General features: G+C 39.4%; 3 protein-coding genes across 4 annotated transcripts; 2 read left to right on the top strand and 1 right to left on the bottom strand.

Moving 5' to 3' along the window:
• Positions 1 to 4,744: 4,744 nt before the first annotated feature.
• Positions 4,745 to 13,743, top strand: LOC129581550 (serine/threonine-protein kinase 17B-like). Its single transcript, XM_055472687.1, is given in 8 exon segments — positions 4,745 to 5,006; positions 5,540 to 6,076; positions 6,078 to 6,124; positions 10,559 to 10,771; positions 10,899 to 11,037; positions 11,588 to 11,772; positions 11,863 to 12,042; positions 12,996 to 13,743. Coding segments are annotated over 7 exon segments (1,242 nt in total). The 5' UTR covers positions 4,745 to 5,006; positions 5,540 to 6,007; the 3' UTR covers positions 13,405 to 13,743.
• Positions 13,744 to 15,380: 1,637 nt separating this feature from the next.
• Positions 15,381 to 19,472, bottom strand: LOC129581776 (tRNA modification GTPase GTPBP3, mitochondrial-like). 2 transcript variants are annotated; one of them, XM_055473009.1, is made up of 8 exons: positions 19,391 to 19,472; positions 18,773 to 18,982; positions 18,393 to 18,528; positions 17,840 to 17,993; positions 17,534 to 17,606; positions 17,235 to 17,378; positions 16,604 to 16,911; positions 15,381 to 16,082 (listed from the first exon to the last, which is right to left on the bottom strand). In XM_055473009.1, the coding sequence occupies exons 2-8, from the start codon at positions 18,885 to 18,887 to the stop codon at positions 15,696 to 15,698; spliced, it is 1,317 nt and encodes a 438-aa protein (XP_055328984.1). In that variant the 5' UTR covers positions 18,888 to 18,982; positions 19,391 to 19,472; the 3' UTR covers positions 15,381 to 15,695. The 2 variants fall into 2 exon arrangements, with proteins under 2 accessions (XP_055328984.1, XP_055328983.1); XM_055473008.1 differs by lacking the exon at positions 19,391 to 19,472 and having other exon boundaries at positions 18,773 to 19,209.
• Positions 19,473 to 20,273: 801 nt separating this feature from the next.
• LOC129581817 (uncharacterized) lies at positions 20,274 to 21,940 on the top strand. The gene is made up of 3 exons (XM_055473073.1): positions 20,274 to 20,394; positions 20,582 to 20,738; positions 21,343 to 21,940. The coding sequence occupies exons 2-3, from the start codon at positions 20,675 to 20,677 to the stop codon at positions 21,675 to 21,677; spliced, it is 399 nt and encodes a 132-aa protein (XP_055329048.1). The 5' UTR covers positions 20,274 to 20,394; positions 20,582 to 20,674; the 3' UTR covers positions 21,678 to 21,940.
• The last annotated feature ends 1,498 nt before the right edge of the window (positions 21,941 to 23,438 follow it).

Raw genomic sequence — 23,438 nt, 5'->3', positions numbered from 1 at the left:
TAATGTTACCTGCTCTAATTAATTTTAATCTGTGACTACTATGCGCCCCCGGCCCCAGCAAACGGGCGCATAGAATTTGGCTTTGCGCACCGACTTTCCGGGAGCGGAAATCCTGCTGTTTTCTAATTTTTCGGGCAGTTATTTTTTATTTGGGTTAGGGTGCCGAACTCAACCTGGAATGTTTTGAATAACATTTTCAACAACCGAGGCTATAAAACAAGGATAAAGATAATAAAAACTGAAGTATCGAAAATAAAGAAATTATATAAGTAAAAACAAAATCTACCGGAGAAAATAAGAAAATTTGGATTTTTTTTGTGCCCGGACGTTCGGACGCAAAGCCAGATTCTATGCGCCCTAACGGGGCACACAGCCATTTCGTTAATTTTAACATACGGAATTAATTTAAACTCTTTTGTTATTAGACCGTACTCATTCGTGTATATACATGTGAGCTGAGGGTTAATACTAATTTTATTTTTGTGATAAGCCCTTAAAGCAGTGCAAAAGTTTAATCGAAACCTTTATTGTCCAGTGCTGCGCATGGCGCAAGCTGCAAAACCACAGCCTTACAAAAAAAGTACATCATACCACCGAATCATTTTAGGTTGGCAAATTTTGCTAGTTGATAACGAATGATCCAAAAGTATGCATCTCACAACATATTAGTCAAACTGGTGAACTCTTTCAGTGCTTTTAATCTGCGGGTATTTGCTTTGTGCCTCATACCGTAGTTTGTAATTGTTAATTTCTGGATCGAATGGCAAAATATTATATTATTGATTGGAAATTTACAGTTAATTTGCTCACATTAAAAGACACAGCTTGTTAATTGTAAAATAAGACAAATTTTGTAGTAGTTATAGTGTTTTCCGAGTTTTCAGTTGAAATTGCCACTCGAGTAGAGTTTGTAGTTGTGTTTTTAAAACATGATTATTCCATTGCAGTTACGATTCCAAAAGCCTTTTAAAGTCACTGTTTTTTGTTCATTTATGGAAATCCAAGTGCTAATAAGCGCCAAGTTTGTTTTTCATTATATCATCACGATTTGACTACTTTCTGGTAGCCGGCTGGCAACCACTCGTACAATAGCTAAAGCTTACAAGTGCTTATAATCCTTATGGTTTTTTAAAATTTAAACCGCAGCCACGATTTTTCCTGGCTACATGCACAACAATTTTGCAGACTGCATATTCAGCAGCCAGTACGTGGTTCTGTCGAATCCAAAAAGAAATATGGAATGTCTAGGTCAACGTTATTTGACAATGTGCTGGAAGTGGCTGAAGTTCAGAATCGCATATAATATACCAGTAATATATAATATACCAGTACAGCCAGACTGCGTACAGGAATGCGCTAAAAATTTACATCCACCTTATGACGAAGAGTTTTTTAAAGCATCTGACGTCAAACGTGCTGGGTTTTGGCAGTTGGATTTGTGAATGAACTCTTATGCTGCGTTCATGTTGCACAAAAATATATTTTGGGCCATCATGCGGCAAACCCGTGATCACGCGTACGGTAGAACTTCCAGCCACCTATGCCTGAAAGAATATATAGGAATGATATGTTATTATTATTATTGGTTCTAGACACTTCTTTCGACTTGATGCGATTACTTACTCAAATCACGAGCGCAATACGGACGCCAAGAAATGTTACTACGGGGGAACTATAACAGTATATCTTAATAAGTTCTGGGTCATTAAACAGAGCATGAAGAGATTTAAACATCCATTCAGTACATTTTTGCAATTGTAATAGGTATATACTTACAAGTTAGTTTTATAAAAGTTTTTTCATGCATACAAATGCTCACCACTTGTCTATTTTCTAATCCTTATTAAGGCTTCTAATCCTTATTAACTACTGCAGTGCAGTAGTACTCGTACCGCAGATTTATGCGGTTCTAATCCGCGTTATAAGTTACTGGAGGTGTAAAGGGCATTAATTTTGTTTTCGATTTTTTCACGACTTTTTTAATTTGCCCTGCTAGTTCGCAGTTCGCTCGTCCTAGCTTTCTTGAACGAATATTGTTGTCATACTGAAAGCCAAAAGCAATAAAACCAGGAACACTGCAATACGTTTTGAAACTGAAACTCCATTATATGATCTCTACAAGAGTCATCTTCGGCTTCGCCTCAGATGCTCTTGTGGTCTACAGTCGATTCCCTAAAAAATAGTTTTTGTATGATCCAGAGTTTGATTATTTGATGAATATATAAAAAGTAATGTTTAATATATTGTGCAAGATTTATTTATTAGAAAGCAGCATGAAGAGGCGAAGAAAAATTTAAAAGAATCTTATTATTTCTTATTTTTTAGCAGCATGGTTTTTGTGTGCGTTTCTTATTCGAAGATAGCGTAGCGTGGAAAGAGCATTCGCCATTACATTACGTGCTAGGACAGCCCCGAACATATAGTACGAGATATTATTTGAACGTATATTATTTGATTTACTGCACTTCGCGGTTTAAAATACAGGCCGCAAAGTTTCGACCAGACAAAGCTTTGCCATTTTAACAACTGTAACGTCACTGTCGAAATTCCATGGAAGAATGCCTGCTCCAGGAAGATGACAACAGTAAAAAGTAATCATACTAGATCACTATGCGATGCCGCACTGTCTCCCGTTCATACGCAATAGCAGGTCCTGTGATTTCCGTCCAATGGTATGGACTACGGGTTGAATAGTTCTGAATTTCGATCGCTGTAGAATAAATATTCATTCTGAAACGAGCATTTGACACAATTTGTTGACACAGATCGTTGACGGTTCTGGTCTTACCTGGTCTAAATTACGAACAGTAATTTAGAGAGACGAGATCCTGTAACTTTCGTTCGAGAAGATTATTACGAGATCCTGTAACTTTCGTTCACCCAACAGGCCTGATCTGTGGTCAGTTATTGTACTTATGTTTCCCGTTTCTTGTGTAGGTTTGGTCAGTGGAAAGTGTGACCCTTTGTGTGCACTTGGCACCTCAAGCACTGAGCAGTGAGCAGGGGTATCTCCCATAGTTTTGATTTCTGGGAACAGTTCACACCAGTTCCTGTAATTTCCGTTCATTCAGCTGACCTGATCAGTAGTCTCGTACAGCACACACACAATGGGCAAACATTCCAGGGACAGTTTTGGTGGTCGTGCTTCGTGGTCATAAACTCACTTGTCCCTTGTCAGCAACTTTGCGCATACGCACCGAGAGTTTTTGATTACAATAATTTGATCAGACACTCGCAGTTTTCCATCGAGCAGACGATGCGTTTTCGTTTTCCGCTCAAGTACGAAAGTGTGCCGAAAATTTTAAAATGTACCGAAAATTTTAAAATGCTTGAAAAGAATTGAGGAGTACAAAAGTCTCATTATAGATCCAATCAAAACGATCCGATCGATCTTCTCCAAATTTTGCAAGCAAACGTATAACTATGAGTAGCAGGTAGTATGTACATGCAGGTCGTTTTCACCGAATTAGAACAATTTCCACTATTTTGTTTCAAAATATACCTTTGTAAATTTATACGATTTAAAATTTACGATGTAATTATACATAAGAACGCGCGAAAGCAAAAGTTCCCATGCGGTAAGCACACTAAAACCGGCACCGGCAGACCTCTCTTTAATTTACCTCGTACAAAGGTTTTCGGCATAATACAACTTCACGAAATTTGCACTTTTCAGTCCTGAAATCTACTTTTAAACAATTCAGTTTTTATTACTTACTACACTACTCTGTAATGGAATATTAATTGCTCCACGCAACACTATTCTAGAAAGTCTTTCAAGGTCACCTTGAACTCATCCCTGTACCGGTACCGGCATCCGAACGATGGTCTCAGGGAAGATATTTTTGGAAGAAAAATGCATGTAGGACCCTTTTGGAACATGCTGAGTTTAATGGTGAAATCGGTTTTTTAATTTGCTTAGCGGTTTTTTCTAGCCACGCTCCACGGGGCGGCCGATCATAATATAGATCAATTTCCTTGAAATTTCCTTAATAGATTACTGCTTGCACACAGAGCAGGAGTGGAGACTAAAAATGTCAACACTGACAAAATACATGCATTTAGTATTTATGAGGTGACTAAGTTTCAAACACTCACAATCACCGTCGTTGAGTTTTCCATAAATAGTTACAGTCGAGGTTTTGTCTTTAAATGTACTGCACGCTTGGGAGGCTCTATTAAAAAGCAGTTAAATATTTTTCCATTGTTATAAAACAGGTGATTTTGTCTAGTTAGATACTGGTTAGTTCCTACACTGGTTTCTAGCTGAATATGATCGCAAGGAAAAATTTATGACAATGCAACTGTAATTGCATACTTACAATTTCTACTCCGGCGCATCGCAAGTAGTTTCGCAGAGCAAGTACTGTACTGGCGGCATACTGCAATCTTCTGCTTATTTGCGTAAGCACTTCTTTGCTTTTATTACCCTTTCTTGAATTCTTGCCCATTAAAATTTGGAAAAAGCTGACAGTCTCGATAAAATTGCAAAGTTTGGAAGTTAGAAGGGTTAAGACTCAACAAAGTTTACGAGTACTGCAGCTGGACACTGGACATCCAGCAAGGTTTCGCGTTACCGCCTCAGGCGCGGCTTAGAAACTGTAGCTACAGGAGGCTGGTTCGTCAGACTTTATAGCCATTCGCCGCCGGTGACGTCGGCATACGTTCAATACATGGCCCGCCCATTACCGCAAACGAAACTGGTGAACTCGCTGTTTTACTCGCACAAGCCGTTTTAGGAATTCAGAATTTATTACGAGCTTTTTCATTCAGTCAGTTGGCACTTACTACAGCTTAATTTGTTAACTTCGTTTTTTTACTGCTTGACCAGTTTGGAGCTAATGCTTGCTGATACATCTTAGAAATGGCTGCATAACTTAATATGTGAGATCTGTTTCCCAAAATTTTGCTTTTTGTAACTGTTCTTCGCTGGATAATCTGGGCAATTCAGAACTTGTTTGGTGTGTCTTGGACCGTACAGTTATTACTAAGAGTCCTTGTAACGGGTAAGTGATAAACGGTTGCTGTTTGCAACCAGTGAGCTGAACTTGTCCGTTGTGTTTAAAACTTTAAACAATTACTTACAGTAATATTGCCTGCTAGTTGCTAAGATTGTGTACCCGACTTTGTTTTGTTTTGTGTATTCTGACAACGGGATTCTCGGTTAAAGAGCACAGTAATCAATAAAAAACCCTACTCGAAAGTACAGTACTACACTAACTGCACTGATAAAAAACCCCAACAATTAAGTATTGGCGAAAAATTTGTTTTACTGTGAGATATACAGTAAGGTTTTATCAAGATTAATCATTAATAATGTTAATTTTGTTTTTTGATTACTGGAATGTGACGGATGTTATGGGGCAGTACAGATGTTTTTGAACATCCTAGGATTCAGTATTTTGATCCCGACACAGGATCTGCGAGAGTTACATTCATGTCTAACTGAATGCACGCACTTTTATAGCTAATCTCCTGCTGAGGTTCTGCTGCATAATATGTTGATTATAATCTTTGATGCTTCTATTGTTTTCTGTAGTGATACCGGAAACCAGCGGTGTTGGACAGTTTTCTCAGGGCTGGAAATGTGAAGTGGCTGACTTGCTCGCTAACCCATAATTAAATTATAATAATTACGGGATATATATCATTGGTGTATGGCACAGCCACAACGGAACCAACAATGGAACTGTTCAGTCCAGTGAGTGTTTGGTGAAGTTTTCTCTTGTTGACCGGAGCCAAAGCGAATCGGTAAACACAAACGCTTCCATACCGTATTAGCGTCTGTGAATACCATTGGACACTACGCACTACTCGAGTGAGCACGCTCACAAGCGAACGATCAGAGCGGAGCAGCTGGCGTACAATATACACGGCATACCAGGACGCTTACTCATCTGTCAATCACCTGCCGCTGCCATTGCGCTGTTGTTGGATTGTTATTTGCGTGTGTGTGTGGCTGTGTGGTTTTTTCATCATCTTCTTGCATCTCGTGTGATTTGCCCACATGGCCGGAAAAGGACAGTCGAAGAATGCAGGCGGCCTCATGCTCGGTCCAGTCGTGACGCCTATAAGAAAAGGAGAACGTTCGGAATGAGTATGATATTGCCAAAGAAATTGCCAGGTACGTGGCGATGGCCATTCGTCGCCGATATAACTGTAATTAGTGCGAAACGAACACACTGTTCTCTTCATGTTTTTGCCATCTGCATGGCGTCCTTTTTCTCGATGTAATCGAGCAGGTTAAGAGAATGACTGGAGTTGTGCGATAATGCCGTTACTGAAGCATGCTTTCGTAAGGTGTATTTATCCGATATCTTGGTATTCAAGTTAACCGGTGATTAAGTGCTGTAAATATTCACGCTTAGGCAACGGCATTCTTGAAATTTTCTTACCTTGAGTAATCGCAGCTTGCATGTTCTAAAAATATGCCCTGTAGATTTTTAATATTATTTGTGTAATATTTCAGAGCAAAATCAACCGCTGCTCTTTTGTGAGATAATGATACATGTTCTTCAACCGTACTGTCGTGTTAAGTCCCAGATTATTGTTATTATTAACTTTTCGGAGAGATTTTTTATTAAATTTTCGGATTTTGCAACTGGAATGCTAGAATGTGTTGAGATAGTAATTTTAAGGTAATTATTGTCGGCATAGTATCACAAAACATTCAAGCTTTGACATGCTTCTTCTTTGGAAAGCAGTTCAATAGCCGCATTAACATCCAGAAATTATTGATGACATAAACAGTCGATGCATGTTTTAGCTTATTTAATGGGCGGAAAAACGGCTTTGCAAAAAAGACTCATTTGCATGTCTGGCTCGATTCTCTTGAAGGAATTTTTATAAAACGTAATGTTTTCAACAATTGGTGTGGTTATTTTTACTCCACCCGTTGTTGTTGTTTTCCTGCGAAGCATGAATTATTAGCATAACAACTGCTGCCGACGGCCGGCATAACAGAAAAATGCCTGTATTAACGATAAGCCTATTGCTTTATTTGGCCGAGAAATTTTGAAACAGAACAAGGCTGTGTTTTGGGAAAAAGTACGTTGGCGTATTTATTTGATTTGTTTACTGTTGTAGCAGTTTCCGTAATAAATACGAGTAAAAAAAGTTGGTAAAAATATATGGTATTATAGTTTGTAAAAAAGCTGACGATGCTTTGCGAAGATCGTGTAGTGGTAGAGCAGTAGAACAATGGTTCACATCAAGATTCTGATTTATTTGCATTTTATGCATGCGCAGCTGCATTATGCTTTTATGAATCTCAAGAACGACGATTTTAATGTTATGACTGAGATTTAGTACTTGCAGATTGTACCGAATCCGTCTTGAGACAGACAGCAAAATATTTGCTTTTTACTTAGATTAAAATGCACATGCTTCTTGAGGGCATGTAAGAGGAGCGCATGATACCCTTAGTCTAAACTCTGAAAAGGGTGAGGATTTTCCCCTCTGACTGTACCGTGCTTTCATTAAATTACGATGTATTTCAAATTGAAATATATATATCGTAATAATTTTTATATATCGTAATAATGTAGAAAAGTGTTTGGAATTCTCATTGCCCTCAGTTTAATGATAATTTTGTGCGTTCTTGTTAGATATGTTACCGGCGGAAAGTACAATTATTATTAGCCGCTTGTTCAGTGTCTGCGGCATCTGCTTATTTACAACCTTCGTTGTTTCTAAACTTTTTCCGGTTATAGCACAATTAACCAAATAGCATCTGCTCGTACTGGAACAGTTCCAGAGCGTTTTGTTTTTGGTTGTATCAAGAACATCTGTTTGTGACGCCGCCAATTTTTGATAGTTTCTAATACGCACTTTTGAAAGATTTTTCTTACGAAGCCGGTTTCGAAAAGTTTGAATTAGCTCTACCGCTTGAAGGCACTTGTCAACGGTGCGTAGTAAGTTTGATGAATCGTGGCGCGACAGATCAGAATATCTTATGCAAGTTGCTTGTTGAGATCTTGTTTTCACCATTCTGTTTCGAACTACAGGATGAGAAATTTGATCGGTCAGTAATAAACACGGATCTTTTTGAGCGGCTGCAGAAAGGTAAATACTTCCCACCGATTTTTCATGAAAGTCTGGTGACTCTGGTCCGTAAAACTTTAAATGACAGTATGTGGTACTCCTTAGTCTTTTATACAGATACAACGAGAAGTCCCTGATGTGAAACACGATTATCTGGTGAAACACAAACGATTGTATGCTTTTCGAATTTACTTTGCGAAAAAGTTCAAAAATGTACTAGCAAAAATGGGTGTACTCGAAATGTATAATTATTTACTGCTACGTATTTGACAAATGAGAATATGTACGGGCCAGTTGGCCTAAAACTTTTTTGGATAATTTGAGGAAATGGTGATTAATGAAATTTCTCCATAAAGTTGGGTTTATGAAGCAAATATGAAACTGAGCTTTGTGTCCCGTCTGGCAGAATGCATTTGAATAGGTTTTCTAAAATGATGGATGGGGAAAGTGACAATAGAGTATTTACCGTCGTTAAAGCGTAGTGATCTTTCTGACTAGTGAAGTGGAAACGATTCTATCAATACCCGAATCTGTGCGTTTGGGACCAAAATCAGAGTTATGAATGATTGAGAAATTGGATGTGGATGTGAGGGTTGCCAGCACTGCACTGCTCTTTGACCACTCCATTTATAGAGCAATCTCCTGCTGGTTACACTAATGATAGAATTGCCGGGCTTGAACCGTATCATTGCTAGTTAAAAATGCCCATTCACAGGAAGTCAATTAGCATTGTCCGTGAGAGTGAATATTCGAAAATACCGGTTGAAGTTCAAGTACAGTCTGCTACTCTGTCCATTAATCCCATGTAAAAGGCTACGTTACAAAGAGTTAAGATAAATTACACACCAACCAAACGCTTAAGTCTTTGTGAAACTGAAATTGTGTAGAAGATGCGTCCGTTGGCAAGAAGCTTTTTACATGGCGCTGGACTTCTGTTGAAGCGCATGGACGAGTTGCTTTTCTCATTTTTAGGCCATGCAGGTGTCGTTGGCTCTGGCCACATGCAGCCACTTTTTGGTCATTTGCAATAAAAATTGTGGTGCTGATGTTCCAGTTGATTGGTACAGAAAATAACATTGGTGAACGGAAATTCTTATAAAATCTACAGGGATTAACTATGAAATCTGTTCGAGTAATGACCATCGTCGATAGCGGACGGAAATGCCACCCGGTGTGCGAAACATGCTTTTAAAACTATAAGAAAAATGCGGTTTACACAGAGTATTCACCTCTTGTTATTTTTTACGGCCTGTACGGGACTGAGCATACAAATCTACGCATGTGCTTAGTAAGAAATCTAATGCAAAGTCTCAGGTTTTGTGGAAACTGTTGTAATTAAGTTCGTTCTCGTTAGTATCGTACTGCAACGGAAAATATTTCTGAGTGTTATTATTTTATGTTTTATAGAAGCTTTGAAAAGTCGGTTCAGTTTTCGATAAAGGTCGGACATGCAGTTTGTTTATGTTGAATTGAGTTGGAACGAAAAGTGCTCGAGAACAGCCTGTAAACTGCGATTACAACGCCGAATAATTGCTGTTTACTTGCTCATTTTTTACGTGGTTGTTTGTGCAGTAGGTTCAGGAAAGTCCAGTCGGTCTTTACCGTTGTCTTTTGAATCGTTTGGACAGATCAAACAAACCATATAAAAGACCCGTTTGATTTCCATAAAATTGAGCCTAATTATGACGGGTGATGGGGGTAAAATATCAGTAATTGAAACACGAGAAAAATGCTGCCGATAGTGTGGGTGGCCAGTTATTACCTTGTTGACTGCAAGCGTTTCCGCATTGTACAACTCCAGTGTTGTTTGTTGTTGCAGTATTGAATACCTAATAAATGCTTTGTTTGGCAACCGGATTTCGGTTTATTATGCTAACCTGCTCTATAAAAAATGGTAAATACGGTTGGTACTGTTCTTCTGCAAAACACGTTTATTATTACGGTAGTTGATTTGGTTTAAATCCGGTGATTTGACGTCCATGCGCTAATTTGAATGCAAAATATTAATCAGAAACGGCGAACATTAAAAATAAGAAGTATATAAGTTAACGTCAGAGTAAGGCTTCTTGTTAGTGTACTGTGGAGAAGTGTATGCACGTGCAGGTCGAAAATCGCAGAGTAGTAATATTTCAGGAGTGAAAAATGGGAGTGAAATATATTTCACTAACATTTTTCAGTTATACAGTAAATGTCAAGGACGTGAAATAATTTTATCAAATTTGCAAACTATTCAGATTTTTTTTTAAAATTCAGATTTTGTATACTCGTATGGACATCTTGATTGAAATAGATGGTCGTTTTAGGTTAGCGAATTTTAATTTTCATACTTTTTATAAAATCACACTGTATGGTGTTGCACTGATAACGACAGAATGCCACTGCGTGTAGCGCAGACTGCAGCCAGAAACTGGAAATATGTCCTTGTATATATTACAATGTCGTTTTAGGGTTTTTCCCGTCTTCGCTGGGAATTTCTCAGTGCATGTAAAGTGGTACCTAATGGTTGTTTTTATAGGGGAAAATTCGCGGTGGTCTATCACGCCACACATCGACGTACCGGACACGAGTATGCAGCCAAAGTGGTGAAAAAGCGTCGGCGCGGCAAATGTGTCAGGAATGAAGTGATCCATGAATGTACCGTTCTGGAACACTGTGCCAACAGCCCTTATATTGTTAATTTGTTTGAAGTCTTTGAGGATGATCATGAAATGGTTCTCATTCTGGAACTGTAAGCATTTGAGCCTTGCGTGACATGAATTCTGTGGCGTTCGCATTTGAAGGCGTATTTTATTTTGTTGGGAGAAAATGACGCGTGTAAATGACGTCCGGTGAGTCTGTTTTTGCTTTGCTCGTAGCGCGACAGGTGGTGAATTGCAAGCACTTTGCGACGATGAGCAGGATATCAAAGAGGAGCATGTTCGACGGATCATTGAGCAAACGCTGGCCGGGGTGTATGAGCTCCATAAGCTCAACATTGTCCATCTGGATATCAAAGTACGGTCCAATGCAGTGACTGCCTCTAAATTTTGCCCGAACACTTTGATATCAGTTAGAATTCGTAATGCTTGTAATTATTCATTACATTATGGAAATCGGTACAGTACAGTATTTTACGAAAAAAGCTTTATGACACAGTTCATACCAAGCAAATTCATTGAAAACATTCTGTGTCTCCGTTTGACGTTTGACTCGGAATAAAGTAGTAAAATTAGTAATTTGTTGATTGCTGTTTCTTAACAGGTAGTTTATCTTTTAATTTTGATTAATTCGTCTGCCAAGCCGGAGCTGAAAATTTTCGTTCTCCATAATTAATCATGCAAAAGTAAACGTTGTTGCAATGTCTGAACTTTGATTTTGAGTTTGAATAAGCGGCTCAGAATGCTTAAGAAAATAATAGTAACAGGTTTACAACGCTTTTGATAAAATGTTTTCGATTATTGTTGGACCGAAATTTTTCTTGTGTTCTGGTTGCGAATAGTTTTTTACTTACTAATGTGATTTTCGATGGAATGTCAATCTAAATATGGGGTTTTTTGGCTTGCAGCCATCGAATATCCTTCTGGCATCAGATGATTACCAGCATGGTGATTTCACCATCAAGCTATGTGATTTTGGTATCTCACGGGTGGTATCGGCTGGACAAGAAGTTCGTGAAATTCTCGGAACGCCCGACTATGTTGCGCCAGAAGTGCTCAATTTTGATCCGATCTCTATTGCCACGGATATGTGGTAAGTGAGCCATCTTCTGACTAGCGATTCCGTTTATTTTTATCCATCCTGTCTTCCGAGCTTACGGTGTCTCGTCGATTTTTTTCATAGGTCGATTGGTGTCCTAACGTATGTGCTCCTAACCGGCATTTCGCCCTTCACGGGCGATGATAATCAGGAAACCTACGTGAACATCAATCAGGGCAAAGTGGATTTCCCGGCTGATGTTTTCGCTGACATTTCCCCGGCAGCTATTGATTTTATAAAATGCTTGCTGGTCAAAAATCCCAAGTGAGTTTGCGATTGAACGATGATGTAATCAGCAAAATGCTCTCTTCTTCTTCGGTTAGCTAATAATATAAACTGTCAAACGGGGTGTTTTGGGGGTGGTTTTGATAGGACCATTAAGCATGTGCCAGGATGCTGATTAAAGCGAAATATTGTTAAACGAAAAGCACTGAGAAATGTGCTGAAATTGCTATATAAGAGCAGCTGCGAAAATCGATAGCGTCTTTTAGTTGGATGTATCTTCCGCTTATTGGGGATTACATCATCAGGGCGATTATTTTTCTTTATAGGCTCTGACAAGAGCGGTCAGGTCGAAGAATACAATGCAGGGGTTTAAGTGTCATGTTGCGTTATTACGAAACCGCCGAGAATCTCGCTCTTTTGCAGCCAGTTGCATCTCAATACTCTTGTGTGTGCACTGTGTAGTTAGATTTGCTGATGCAGCAGTCAATATGCAGTTTGAATTGCATTTCCATGCGTGATAAGCTCTGTATTTACATTAATCTCGTATTGCTGCATAATCTTTAATTAGTTTTGGCCGTTCCTTTGTTCATTTGGAATGTATAAATTATGCTGTTAGCATATCTTGCTGTTAATATTTTTGTTACTACTTCCCTGTTTCCGCTAGAATTATCGTAAATGAATAGACTTAAATAATGCAAGGCTTGTGCACTAATTTACTATATTTTTATGCTTCCACAGAAGCACTTTTTTTAAGTTTTCAAGGTTGGCTGCGCTCAGTGGATTGAATTTTAAATGAAATAGTTTGGGGTTACTGGATAACTGTTTGCGGAAGAGTAGAATTGACATACCGTAAATTCAGAATTGTTTCACGACTTGTGTTAATCCGTGTTTTGAGTGTGTATTGATTTAGCATTCAGCTGACGGTGGGCAGTGAATTGTCAACGTAATAAAAGTATTGTTTCGGATGCAGTACAATGTATTGTGGTTGACAGGGGCCGCATGACTATCGATGATTGCCGGAGACATCCTTGGATCAGCAATCCTCCAGCCAAAGATGATCAACCTGAGCCGGTATCTTCCTCTACCATAACCAAAGCTGAAATTCTAGAAGTGCAGCACTCCGAAGTGCTGATTCAAATTATGCCGGCCATCATCACCGTCAGTGGTGGTCCGGATGTGTCCGTGGAAACGGATTCGGCCTTGTCCAGCAGTGTTACGGTGGATCCTGTCAGTTCGCCGCCATCCCGGCGTCCCCATCAGATAACATCCAACGAGAAAGAGAACGCCGTTGGAATTATCACCAAGCGTTTTAAATTCCGTGAGCCGCAGATCACACTCACCCCGCCCAGTCGGAAAGGATCCTTAACGGCGCCCGTACAGAACCAAGTTCCATGCAAGTAAAAATGGCGTCTATGGAAGGGCCCGGCACCCACCGCAGATTTCCCAACATTTATTGTGAATTGGAATAGAAAGAAAGTTATTATTTGTACCCCGTGTCTTCCTTGGGAATTGATCTTCCCGCTCTGTCTTTGTTGATGCGTTTTAGATTTGTTTTTTCGTTTCTCCCTCAAATAGTACATGTAATGTTAGCAGCGCTCGGTCAGGCAGCTACAAATGCTTTGACGGATAGTTCCTGTTTGCAACTTGCCATTGTACATTTGCGACGGCTTCTTTGGAATCAGATCTTTTTACCAGAAAACGTGTGTTACAGATACACTCGTAATAAAAGTGATTTGTGCGCACGGTCGTTGTTTCATTACAACCTCAGTTTTCAGATTATTTTTCAGTTCTGAAACCTCTGATGTTAGTTGTAAATTTTTATGTTTTTTTCAAATTGTTTTCTGTGTTTGTTTTTTCTTTTCGGCCGGTGTATTTACACGAAGATACGCGGTGTGTTGATGGTTATTAGTTCGTCTGTTGGTCTAAATGAAACGAATTCCAGTCGCGAGCAGGTGATAATGGTTTTTACTACTACCCGTAGTACTTGTGCAAGATCAAGTACAGTACGTAATGAACGATAATTAATGCTATCAAATGAGCAGCACAAAGGATTTCGAATTGTGAAAGCTTCTCATAAGCCTTCTCAAGTTTTAGTTTTGAAAAGTGCAATTAAATCAGTCCTTGAGGTTTTTTCCATCGAAATAAATAAGGTTTGGCCGATGTGTTCAGCTGAATTCGATCGCTCCTGTAACAGCCAGGTAGTGACAGACAAAACTATAAGAAAATTTTACGAGCATATGACGGTTAGCAGTTTAGCAACAACTTTGTGGTAAGCGGCTCTTTTAAGTAATTCTATCAGGTTAACTCAAAGTTTGATCGCCTGAAAATCCGAAGGTGTTGTTACCATGCATCTGACAAATTAATAAGTAAGTAAATGAGTCTGAAGTTTGTGCACGTGCGCTGATGCAAGAATCAATAAGGTGAAACATGTACAGTAAACGTCCCAAGTATGTAAATTGACTGAGTACAGTTTTAATTAAATGTTCGGCTTCGCCGGAATATCGTTTCCATTTTACGTATGTATCGATAAAAGTATGGTTAACAAATAATTCATCTGACAGTAGTTGCACAGCCACGAACTAATCGCGGGTAACTATACAGTCCCACAGAAGCACATGTAAAACAGTTTCTTGACCATCAAAGTTGATGCAGATCCTCGTGGCTGAAGAGCACATTAAAGCAAGTGCATACGTATTGGTTTTTTTGTTTCCTGTAAATATGAAGTGTCAAATCCGTTCGGATCGATTACCGAAACAATAATTCACGTCTGCGTAATAAAGTGTGCATACATTTGGTGCAACTGTAGCAATTTCTTCACTGATGCGAGAACGCTTTTCATAATTAGTGTCAAGCACGGAGCAAAAAAAACTCGTTCAAGATTGATGCGCTGCCGGTGTATAAAGCCGCGCCGGGTCCAACGCTTAATCTTCTCCGGCGGTATACACTTGACAGTTCGTCATTCAGACGAGCAGACTAGCTCGTTACAGAGCGTGCCAGGTCTTAGTTGGAGTCTTTTGGCTTACATTTCACACTGACGGCGAACAAGCCGCGAACTTTTATAACCGGTCGCCAATAATTATCCCAAAGAAAAACATTCCACTCTCCTAGCCACAGCAGCGCACGCAATGTGCCGGCTGATCAACGGCTATTCATAAAGCAATTACGATGCGTATACTCTAGCGTATTTCAATCTTGGGAGAGAAGCCTAACCGGCGAACAACACAACAACAACTGGCAAGGTCACGACGCTATGAGCAGTAAGCTGACCAGTAGTTGCGTAATGGAAGCATGCAAGAAACGCTCGCAATGGTCTAAATGTCAGTCGTTCAGTTATAAATGTTCTTTACATTCGTTTTAAAAGCATGCTTGTGGACAACTCTTTACGATACTTTCTCGCGAAAACAAGGCTGTCACGAAAAGTGCGGTAATAAATCTGTTTACATTGATGGAACCGTTCACGAAGACTGTGAAAAACATGCAACAAACTGCGAAACAGAGTAAGCTGATGTATGATCACTATTCTTTCTTACTCTTAACTCCAACAATTTAACATCCTACATTTTGTGGATGCAAACACTACTGCGATAAAACAATAAACAACCGATATAAACAATGTACAAGAAAAAATTTAGTACAAATTAAGAATAACGAAATCTTAATCTTAAAAAATCATTATGTAGCTAGCTCCCAAATTATTTTCCTATACAGAAATCGCGAAAAATAACATCCAAAATCTCCTCGGAACGAATTTTCCCCGTTACTTTGCCGATGCAGATCAGCGCCTGCTGTAATTCGTGGGCGCACAAGGTTACATCATCAATGGCCATCAATTCCCAAAAGCGACGCAACCGCTGCGCACACTGCTCCAAATTCACCCTGTGTCTCTGCTGTGTGAGACTTGCCTCGCCGACACTCGGATTGCCGCATAATTCCGCCACAACGTTACTCAACTTTTCCAGAAATCCATCAATTCCCATAGCACTGGTGCAGGAAATGAACGACGCACTGGGAAAGGACTGGGCCAGACTGTACGCAGTTTCTTCAGGTAAGAGATCACACTTATTAACAATCACCATAACCTAGTAAGACAAAATTATAAAAATGAGATTACACCAAATAGCCCAAGAAAAGATGGGTCATTTCATCAATGAGATTTCAGTGATAAAATTAACGGCTAACCATAAGACGTCCACAAAAGTGCAATATGTGAGCCATACACATAATTATAAGTACGTATAATTATGTACAATATACACATATGGTTATGTTCAGCTCTATGTACCGTACGAATACTGAGAAAATTAATACAGTATTTAATATGAACCGTGTCGAATGCCAAGAACTCATGAATCCTTAAACCTTGCCGCAAAAGACTTCGAATGCGTAATTATCATAATTAAAATAACTTCAGTGAACACATTTGTAAATAACTACTTAAGAAGCTGAAACGAATACAAAAGGATGCATCGCGTATTGAATATTCAACATTTTCCCATGATACGATAGTGTGTACTCAAAAATTATAATTTTTTACGAACCACGTACCAAAAAAATGTCTTATTGTAAGATATAAGAGCCAACAACTTTACGCTTCGTTTACTTTCTGATTTTGTGGAGCGTTTAATCCAAAGGATATCAAAGCAGCTTTACTCCCGGCATCGTCCATTAAACCGGATAGTTTCCCATCCAAAGGGATCTCATCCGCCTGTATTACGAGGATCAGAAGATCAGCCTCTTCAGCACGGCGGAGGGCACGGCGCACGCCCTCGCTTTCAACAATATCGGCTGTCTCACGCAGTCCGGCAGTATCCGATAATAATACCGGATAACCCGCCAAATCCAACGCAGTTTCTATAATATCCCGAGTGGTTCCCGGTAATGGAGAAACTATGGCCGCCGGCCTTTGGCCTAAAAAACGAATTGCATAATATGCCACAGAGTATTGGACATAACTAAAAATGTATAATGCATTTGAAACCAGCATGCAGACAAGTTAGGCGCAATTCAAATAGCGTCTAGAAAAGTATTTACGGGGCTACAACGAAAAACATTGTAATTTTCCATCTCTGTGAGACTCATTTTCTAATATGAGTCTCACTTCTACCAGCTCCACGTGATTAATGAGTTACCCCTTATTTTCGAACTCTTACAGTATAAGCCCCACAAGCAATAAAGACAGCTACCCAGCAAAACCTCGTTCACTCTCACAACTACAAGAAAAACAAACTTACAAAGAAAATTCAAAAGGCTGCTTTTTCCGACGTTGGGCTTGCCGACAATTGTTATGGAGACTCCATTCCTCAATCTTTCGCCTTTCCGGTGATCATTTAAATGGGACAAGAGCTCGTGTTCCACCACACTCACCATACCCTTCACTAACAGAAAGCATTAATTATTGTAAAAAGCACTAATTTATTAAACTGAAGAGCAAAAAATACAAAAGCAATACCGAAACAAGCTCAAATATTCCGTTAACAAAACAGAATTCTAAAATCTAAGCTCTACATTGCTAGATTATGTAAGCTGGCACCTTTTTCGATGATATCTGGCTCCAGCTCTTCCTCCTCTCCGAAGTCAATATGCGCTTCTAAGAATGCCACAGCCTACTGGAATAAATACAATAAACAGAACTTACTCATACACACTGAAACGTTAGAGGAAACAAACACATCTCACTAACCAAATGCAAATAAACAACGACTTAGGGAAAACCCAAATACTCACATAAATAACATAACTAGAGAGTTTTTATAACAAAATTAAAACGTAAATTGATCGATTTTATACGAGTTAGCAAAAAAAACACAACACCTGGTTACACTGGGAAGAAACAAACCTGAAGTAATCGTTCTCGCCAATTAGCATAGCTTGTCAAAAGAGCCCCATTCATCTGGCGTAAAGCCTGTTTGCGCTGCGCCTCAGTTTCAGCCTGGATCAAGTCCGCCACACCTTCCGCCTCGGTCAAATCCATTTTTCCATTGAGAAACGCTCTAAACACAAGGCTAATGTATGCTCAAAATTGCAAAGAAAAAAAAAGGAATTTAAATTGGACATTCAACCGGAAGGGAATGAAGACTGCTAATTTTAATGGAAGGAACGGAAAATGGGAAAGGAATGTAAACTGTTATTTTAAAATAAAAAAAAAATAATTTCGTAATCTGTATTATTTAAGCATACTTATCGTGGAAACTGACTGCATTCGTAAACTGCATTCGCAGCTACTTACGCTGTGGGAGCGGTCATTCATACTCTAGTGTTAAAAAACACAATAGATTCTCTACATTTTAATTGTTCTATTATTGCTTTAAAAATACGAGCACGACATTGTCCACGACATCCAGCCTTAACAGCTGTGAAACGCACGTAAGCATTAATGCACTCAGGCCTACCTTTTTGTAAATTCGCCCGCTTCCGCTGGCCGAACTCGTGGAAATGTGCTCAAGGCACTGAGAACTCCTCTGATTACCGCCGTTCCACCGTGGACATGGAACTCCGCAACATCTTCGCCTGTAAAACTGTGCGGACCTACAATTACACCACAGATGCCAACAAAGTAATCAGCATGAGTAACTACCGTAGCATTACTGGCAAGACTCTCATACGCAGAATATGCAATGAGTAATAACCATCTCCCCAAACCAAAATAATAAGGAAAACAGTCTGCTTAGTCTGAGCAAATACAGTATGTGACTCAGTTACCGTATACGATTACGATAAAAAGTAAATGGAGCATACAAAAGGAGCAGTTTACAGGCTTAGGGTACTGTACCTTTGAAGTACATTACAACTCCGTTATCCAGAGGCTCGTGGCTCACAGGATGAGAGATCATGCGCAGGTAAGCCGTTCGAGGACGGATTGTGCTGATAGGTTTCTTCGTGATCATCTGTGACAGCACAGTGCAAACCTGTGGACCGCTTACGCGGATCACACTGACTCCCGCTCGTCCTTTCCCAGATGACAAAGCAAAAATGGTTTCTACTGTCGAGTTTTGCGTGGTATACAAACATGAAAACAAAGGCTTGGTTGTACTAAATGCAGTAAGAAACCTTCGGACCGACATCAGTGACATCTTGCTCCTGCTTCCAAACTTTTTAGTTAGTTAAATGTTGCTGTTGGTAAACGGGGATTGCTCTCTACCAAAGGCGTACGCTTTGTTACGCGATAAAAGTGCTGATCAGAAGTTGTGAAAACGATATCACTGAAAAGAAAAATTTATATTAATTTTTGTGCAAAAAGAGCGAACTGGTTTCCAAACGTAACTCCTTCTCCCGGCGGCTCGCGCTTGCCCATCGAATGGGCTCGCAAAATAAGTTTTCATGTTAGGTCACAAATCGTAATTTTTGATGTTAATAAGATTGAAATTTATTTTACGTATAATAAACTGACTAGAAGGCTTGCTGCTTCTGCTGAGACGAGCCAGATTAACAGTTATTTCTTTTTCCCGCAGAAATCCAGGCGTTCATGATCTAGTGCAAGCCAGGAACAAATGCATTACATGTACAGTATTCTTTTAAAAAACGTAGCGCGCATTAGCGCAGAGAATCTTGCAGTCTGCCCGCAATTTTGCAATTTTTTCAGCTTGCCCGGCAAGCTAGTTCCAGACTGCAAAATTCTACCCTGGCCAGATTTTCGAAGATGCGAATGCAAAAACTTGAATTGATTCAGCAATATTATAAATAAATCACCTTTAATGCAATACCGTAGACTGTCCTTCGTACTTTTCATAAGTTCGGAGCAGTTTTCATAAGTAAAAACCATAACTATCGTTTGCCGACATTGCGTTGCACAATAAGTTACTTGTAGTACTACGGTGCTTTCATTGCATGCTTCGCTCTAGTTTGTATTGTCCATATTTGTTTGACACTGGTCAGTCAGTCTAAAAAAAAAACATGGATTTTGCATGCGAGTACCAACCGAGCACAGTAGTAGTCATACTATAAAAATTCAATAAGTAATTGTATTATTGCAGCCTATACGAAATTTTTACAAAATCGCAAGTGGCAACGAGCGATTAGAATCATTAGATCATTAGACGCACCAGCAACACCGCTGTCGACCACGTAAGGACAACGGTCAGATCAAGGCACAATGATGAGGCACGGGTGGTCAAAAAACCGCAATGTGAATCTCGCTCAAGCGCGTCGCCTCATAAGCAGGTTGTTCCTTGGCCTTTCGTACAAATCCGAGCAGTGAACAATGGACGGAGGATGAATCGGCGCACGTTGACTTTAAAGTTTTAAAGTACTAATAAGTACAGTAAAGGCGTACTGTGCAAACTTGAGCGTAATAGTTTAAAACTGCGTCTACTGTGCTGTTGTACTACGTACGGTACAAGGAACGTCCCTGAGCACCAGTTACAACCAAGTTGGACCAACAATACTGAACTGACGGTACGCGAAATATTTTCAGAGCAGCAACAGTTTTACTATTCTAAAGACTTCAGAATAAAGTATTCGCAGCAGTTGCCTGGTATTTTAATATATATTTTCTGGGTCTAAGGATTGTAATCTGTCAGAGCTAGTTACAAAATTTGACAAGTGTAAAATTGTGACTTCTCGTATTTATCGTTTGGGATAGCTGACTGCCTATACGTACCGGTGCATTTCCTCTTCTTAATTACCCACTGGCCACTAGAGTAGTCTGTCCAGTGTTCCCAGCCACAGGAAAAGCATGGATACGCCTGTCGCCTCTGTCGGATCATCGGAAGCTCATCCTCGACTTAACAACAGTATGGGTACGAGTGCAATTCAATAACTAATATACTTAACAGATTTTCGTTGCCTTACAGAACTATTGCACGTATATCGTATCGGGCTATCATAAATTCACAATAATTCAGTTCTGTGAACTTGATTTAGTTTTGATATCTATATATATTCTATCTGCCGTCTATTGCGTAAAATAAAATCACTAACTGGTCAGATTCGTTAAATAAACCGTTTTATCATGGCATATCAAATACTACTCAGCGTTTCAGTTTGCCATGGTTTTATCATGCATTAAATTTTACTGTACTCGTATCAGATTCTGACAATACTGTTATATCTGTACTCGTAAATATAAATACGAACTCACTAACCATAAGTACCTGCAGTTATAAATACATAACTTGGTATTGTACGATTTAATATATCGCTATTCTTCATTTAGTTTCGTAGCATTTTCCGGTTAATCTGGCGAGAATGTTATTCAGAATATTGCGCTATTTATAAGTTTATTACTGATATATGTAGCTCTATACATGAGATCTATTTGTACTTTTGTAGATAGTGTACATTGTGCAGTATTTCTGGATTAATGTCAAGCAGTTAGTACAATACAGCATGTTGCATCGGCAGATATTTCCGCAACTTCGTCGTCGGCTGGATCATCACTTCCGGTCACTACGCCCGGCTTAACCGTTTATCGAGCATCCTTGGTCGAAGCCCGCCCACATGAGCGGCACACACCGGTGACTGCCTTAAACTTCGACAAAGCCTTGATGCTCAAAACGCCAAAACAGTACCGCTCTGACAAGATCGCCATGTCCACTGCCGCAGTTGCTGAAGTCTTGGACGAAGAGTTCCAGACGTTGATGGTTGAGCTGCGCAAAACAGCCGAACGTGTGCTACGCGAAGATGAGTGGAAATTTCGTTCGTCGGATGACATATTGGGATTCAAAGATAACTTTTGATCTAATAATCTGACTGCTACTTAAAAGTGTGCCAAAGTATTATACCGCCAAATGACCATATGAATATCATCGTGATTTGTGGTGCTACCGGTTTTCCAGATTTACTTCTCAGTTTTGGTCTGTCGCAAAGTTGTACGGTTTCTCGTTATAGAAAAAATATGATTAACATGCTGTTTTCATATGGTATTTTTCGATTTTTATTTATTTTAAATTTTGACTTGGGTGGATTTTAGGAATGCGCCAGAGTAAAATCGCAAGGCAGACAAGCTACCGTGATCGCTAATTGTTGCACGTTGAAGATTAATACAAGATTTTCATTACGAATTTACCATTCAATCAAAACTCTAGATTGAGTCTAGAACGTCCAAACTTGTTTACTGTTACAATGTGACGGATAAGAATCCATCGCAGGAAAAAAATAGTGAAAAAAACAGAAATTGTAAACAGAATGTGCACAGTGAAGATTGAATTTATTGACCATGAGACAGGGTTCATGGATGATAATACAACCTCGCACGTACGTTCAGCAAATCAATGGCAACCTTGGAGGAACAACAACAATTATCGTTGTACCGTAATATTTGAAAATATTTTCCTCCAAGACCACAAACGTTAGTACCTGCAAAAGGAAAAGCATTTTATTATTTCCTTGCAAATTTACCTCATTTTCGTACCCGTGCATCATATCTTAAACAAAATTCCCGATCACATAACTAGTAAAACCGGTGTTATTCGCACAAAATCAAAAGCTAAATCGTCTATTATTAATTATTGCCGTGAGTCTTATTTACGTTTTTTTGGCCCCATATTTCTTTCTCTCGTAGAACAGATCCGTTTTTGCGCTTCCAAGATTGACAATTTTTGGGCATCCGTCTCTGTCCTTCTCCACAATGGTACATTCTTTACAATAGTATGCGTCTGAAACGCCAGGTCCTCCACAAATCACACATCTGCCTTGGTAAGAACCGTAATTGCATTCGTCGCAGATCCGCACTAGCGTTGACGGTCTCACGTACGAATCGCAAATCACACACTTTCCATCGCACTTCTCACACAGACGTCCAATAGCTACTCCAGGCTGCTTCCGACAGAAAATCAAATCTGGATGATGTTTAGCCATAATCAACGATTCAAGATTTAAGAATCCCGGTCAGTTTGATTACGTATCTTCGCTCTTGGAGACTCTCAGCGATAAGTCACAATGCCACAATATAGACAAGTGACTGGCAGATGGCACAAACTACAACGCAAGGAGTTTATCCCGATCAAATGAACGCGTAATTAGTATAGACTCGATACAGTATAGATACAAATAAGTGAAATAACTCCTAGTTGAATAGGTATGGACAAAACTTCCACAGAAAATAAAGCAAAAAGCAATTTTAAAAGCTGCAAATAGTGCAAAACCAAAAACGAACATAAGCCGGTGACGTCATCGCGGAACTGACCTGTATCGTTGCGAACCATTACCAGCGGGTTTGGGGAATCAGTATATTCCTCGGTTTGGTTCATAACAAGGCATGAATGAAGCGCTGGATCAGAGACTTTCAAATTTTAAATCTCAAGCCCGCATAAAAATGCATTAATTATTGTAAAAGTTTTTAAGAAATAAGTTGAAAAAGTTAAATAAAACATTAACAAAAATTTTATACTCGTAACAAAAGTGGGGGCATCGTTTGCGCGTTATGGGTCTCCGGCAGACTATGCGCTCGCCTCACTACTGTCATTCTCTATGCTATTGCTAATTTGCTACATATTCCG

The sequence above is a fragment of the Paramacrobiotus metropolitanus genome, unplaced genomic scaffold (assembly GCF_019649055.1).
Source record: "Paramacrobiotus metropolitanus isolate TYO unplaced genomic scaffold, Prichtersi_v1.0 Parri_scaffold0000006, whole genome shotgun sequence".
Classification (NCBI taxonomy): domain Eukaryota; kingdom Metazoa; phylum Tardigrada; class Eutardigrada; order Parachela; family Macrobiotidae; genus Paramacrobiotus; species Paramacrobiotus metropolitanus.
The sequence above is the reverse complement of the archived record's forward strand: the minus strand, read 5'-3'. Positions and strand labels throughout refer to the sequence as shown.

Coding starts and splice junctions, on each gene's coding strand:
- LOC129581817 (XM_055473073.1), top strand. CDS start 20,675: ATGGATACGCCTGTCGCCTCTGTCGGATCATCGGAAGCTCATCCTCGA. Junction 20,739..21,342: donor TCGACTTAACAACAGTATGG/GTACGAGTGCAA, acceptor TTGCATCGGCAG/ATATTTCCGCAACTTCGTCG.
- LOC129581776 (XM_055473008.1), bottom strand. CDS start 19,073: ATGTCACTGATGTCGGTCCGAAGGTTTCTTACTGCATTTAGTACAACC. Junction 17,607..17,839: donor GGCGAGAACGATTACTTCAG/GTTTGTTTCTTC, acceptor TTATTCCAGTAG/GCTGTGGCATTCTTAGAAGC. Junction 16,083..16,603: donor ACGCTCCACAAAATCAGAAA/GTAAACGAAGCG, acceptor TTGTCTTACTAG/GTTATGGTGATTGTTAATAA.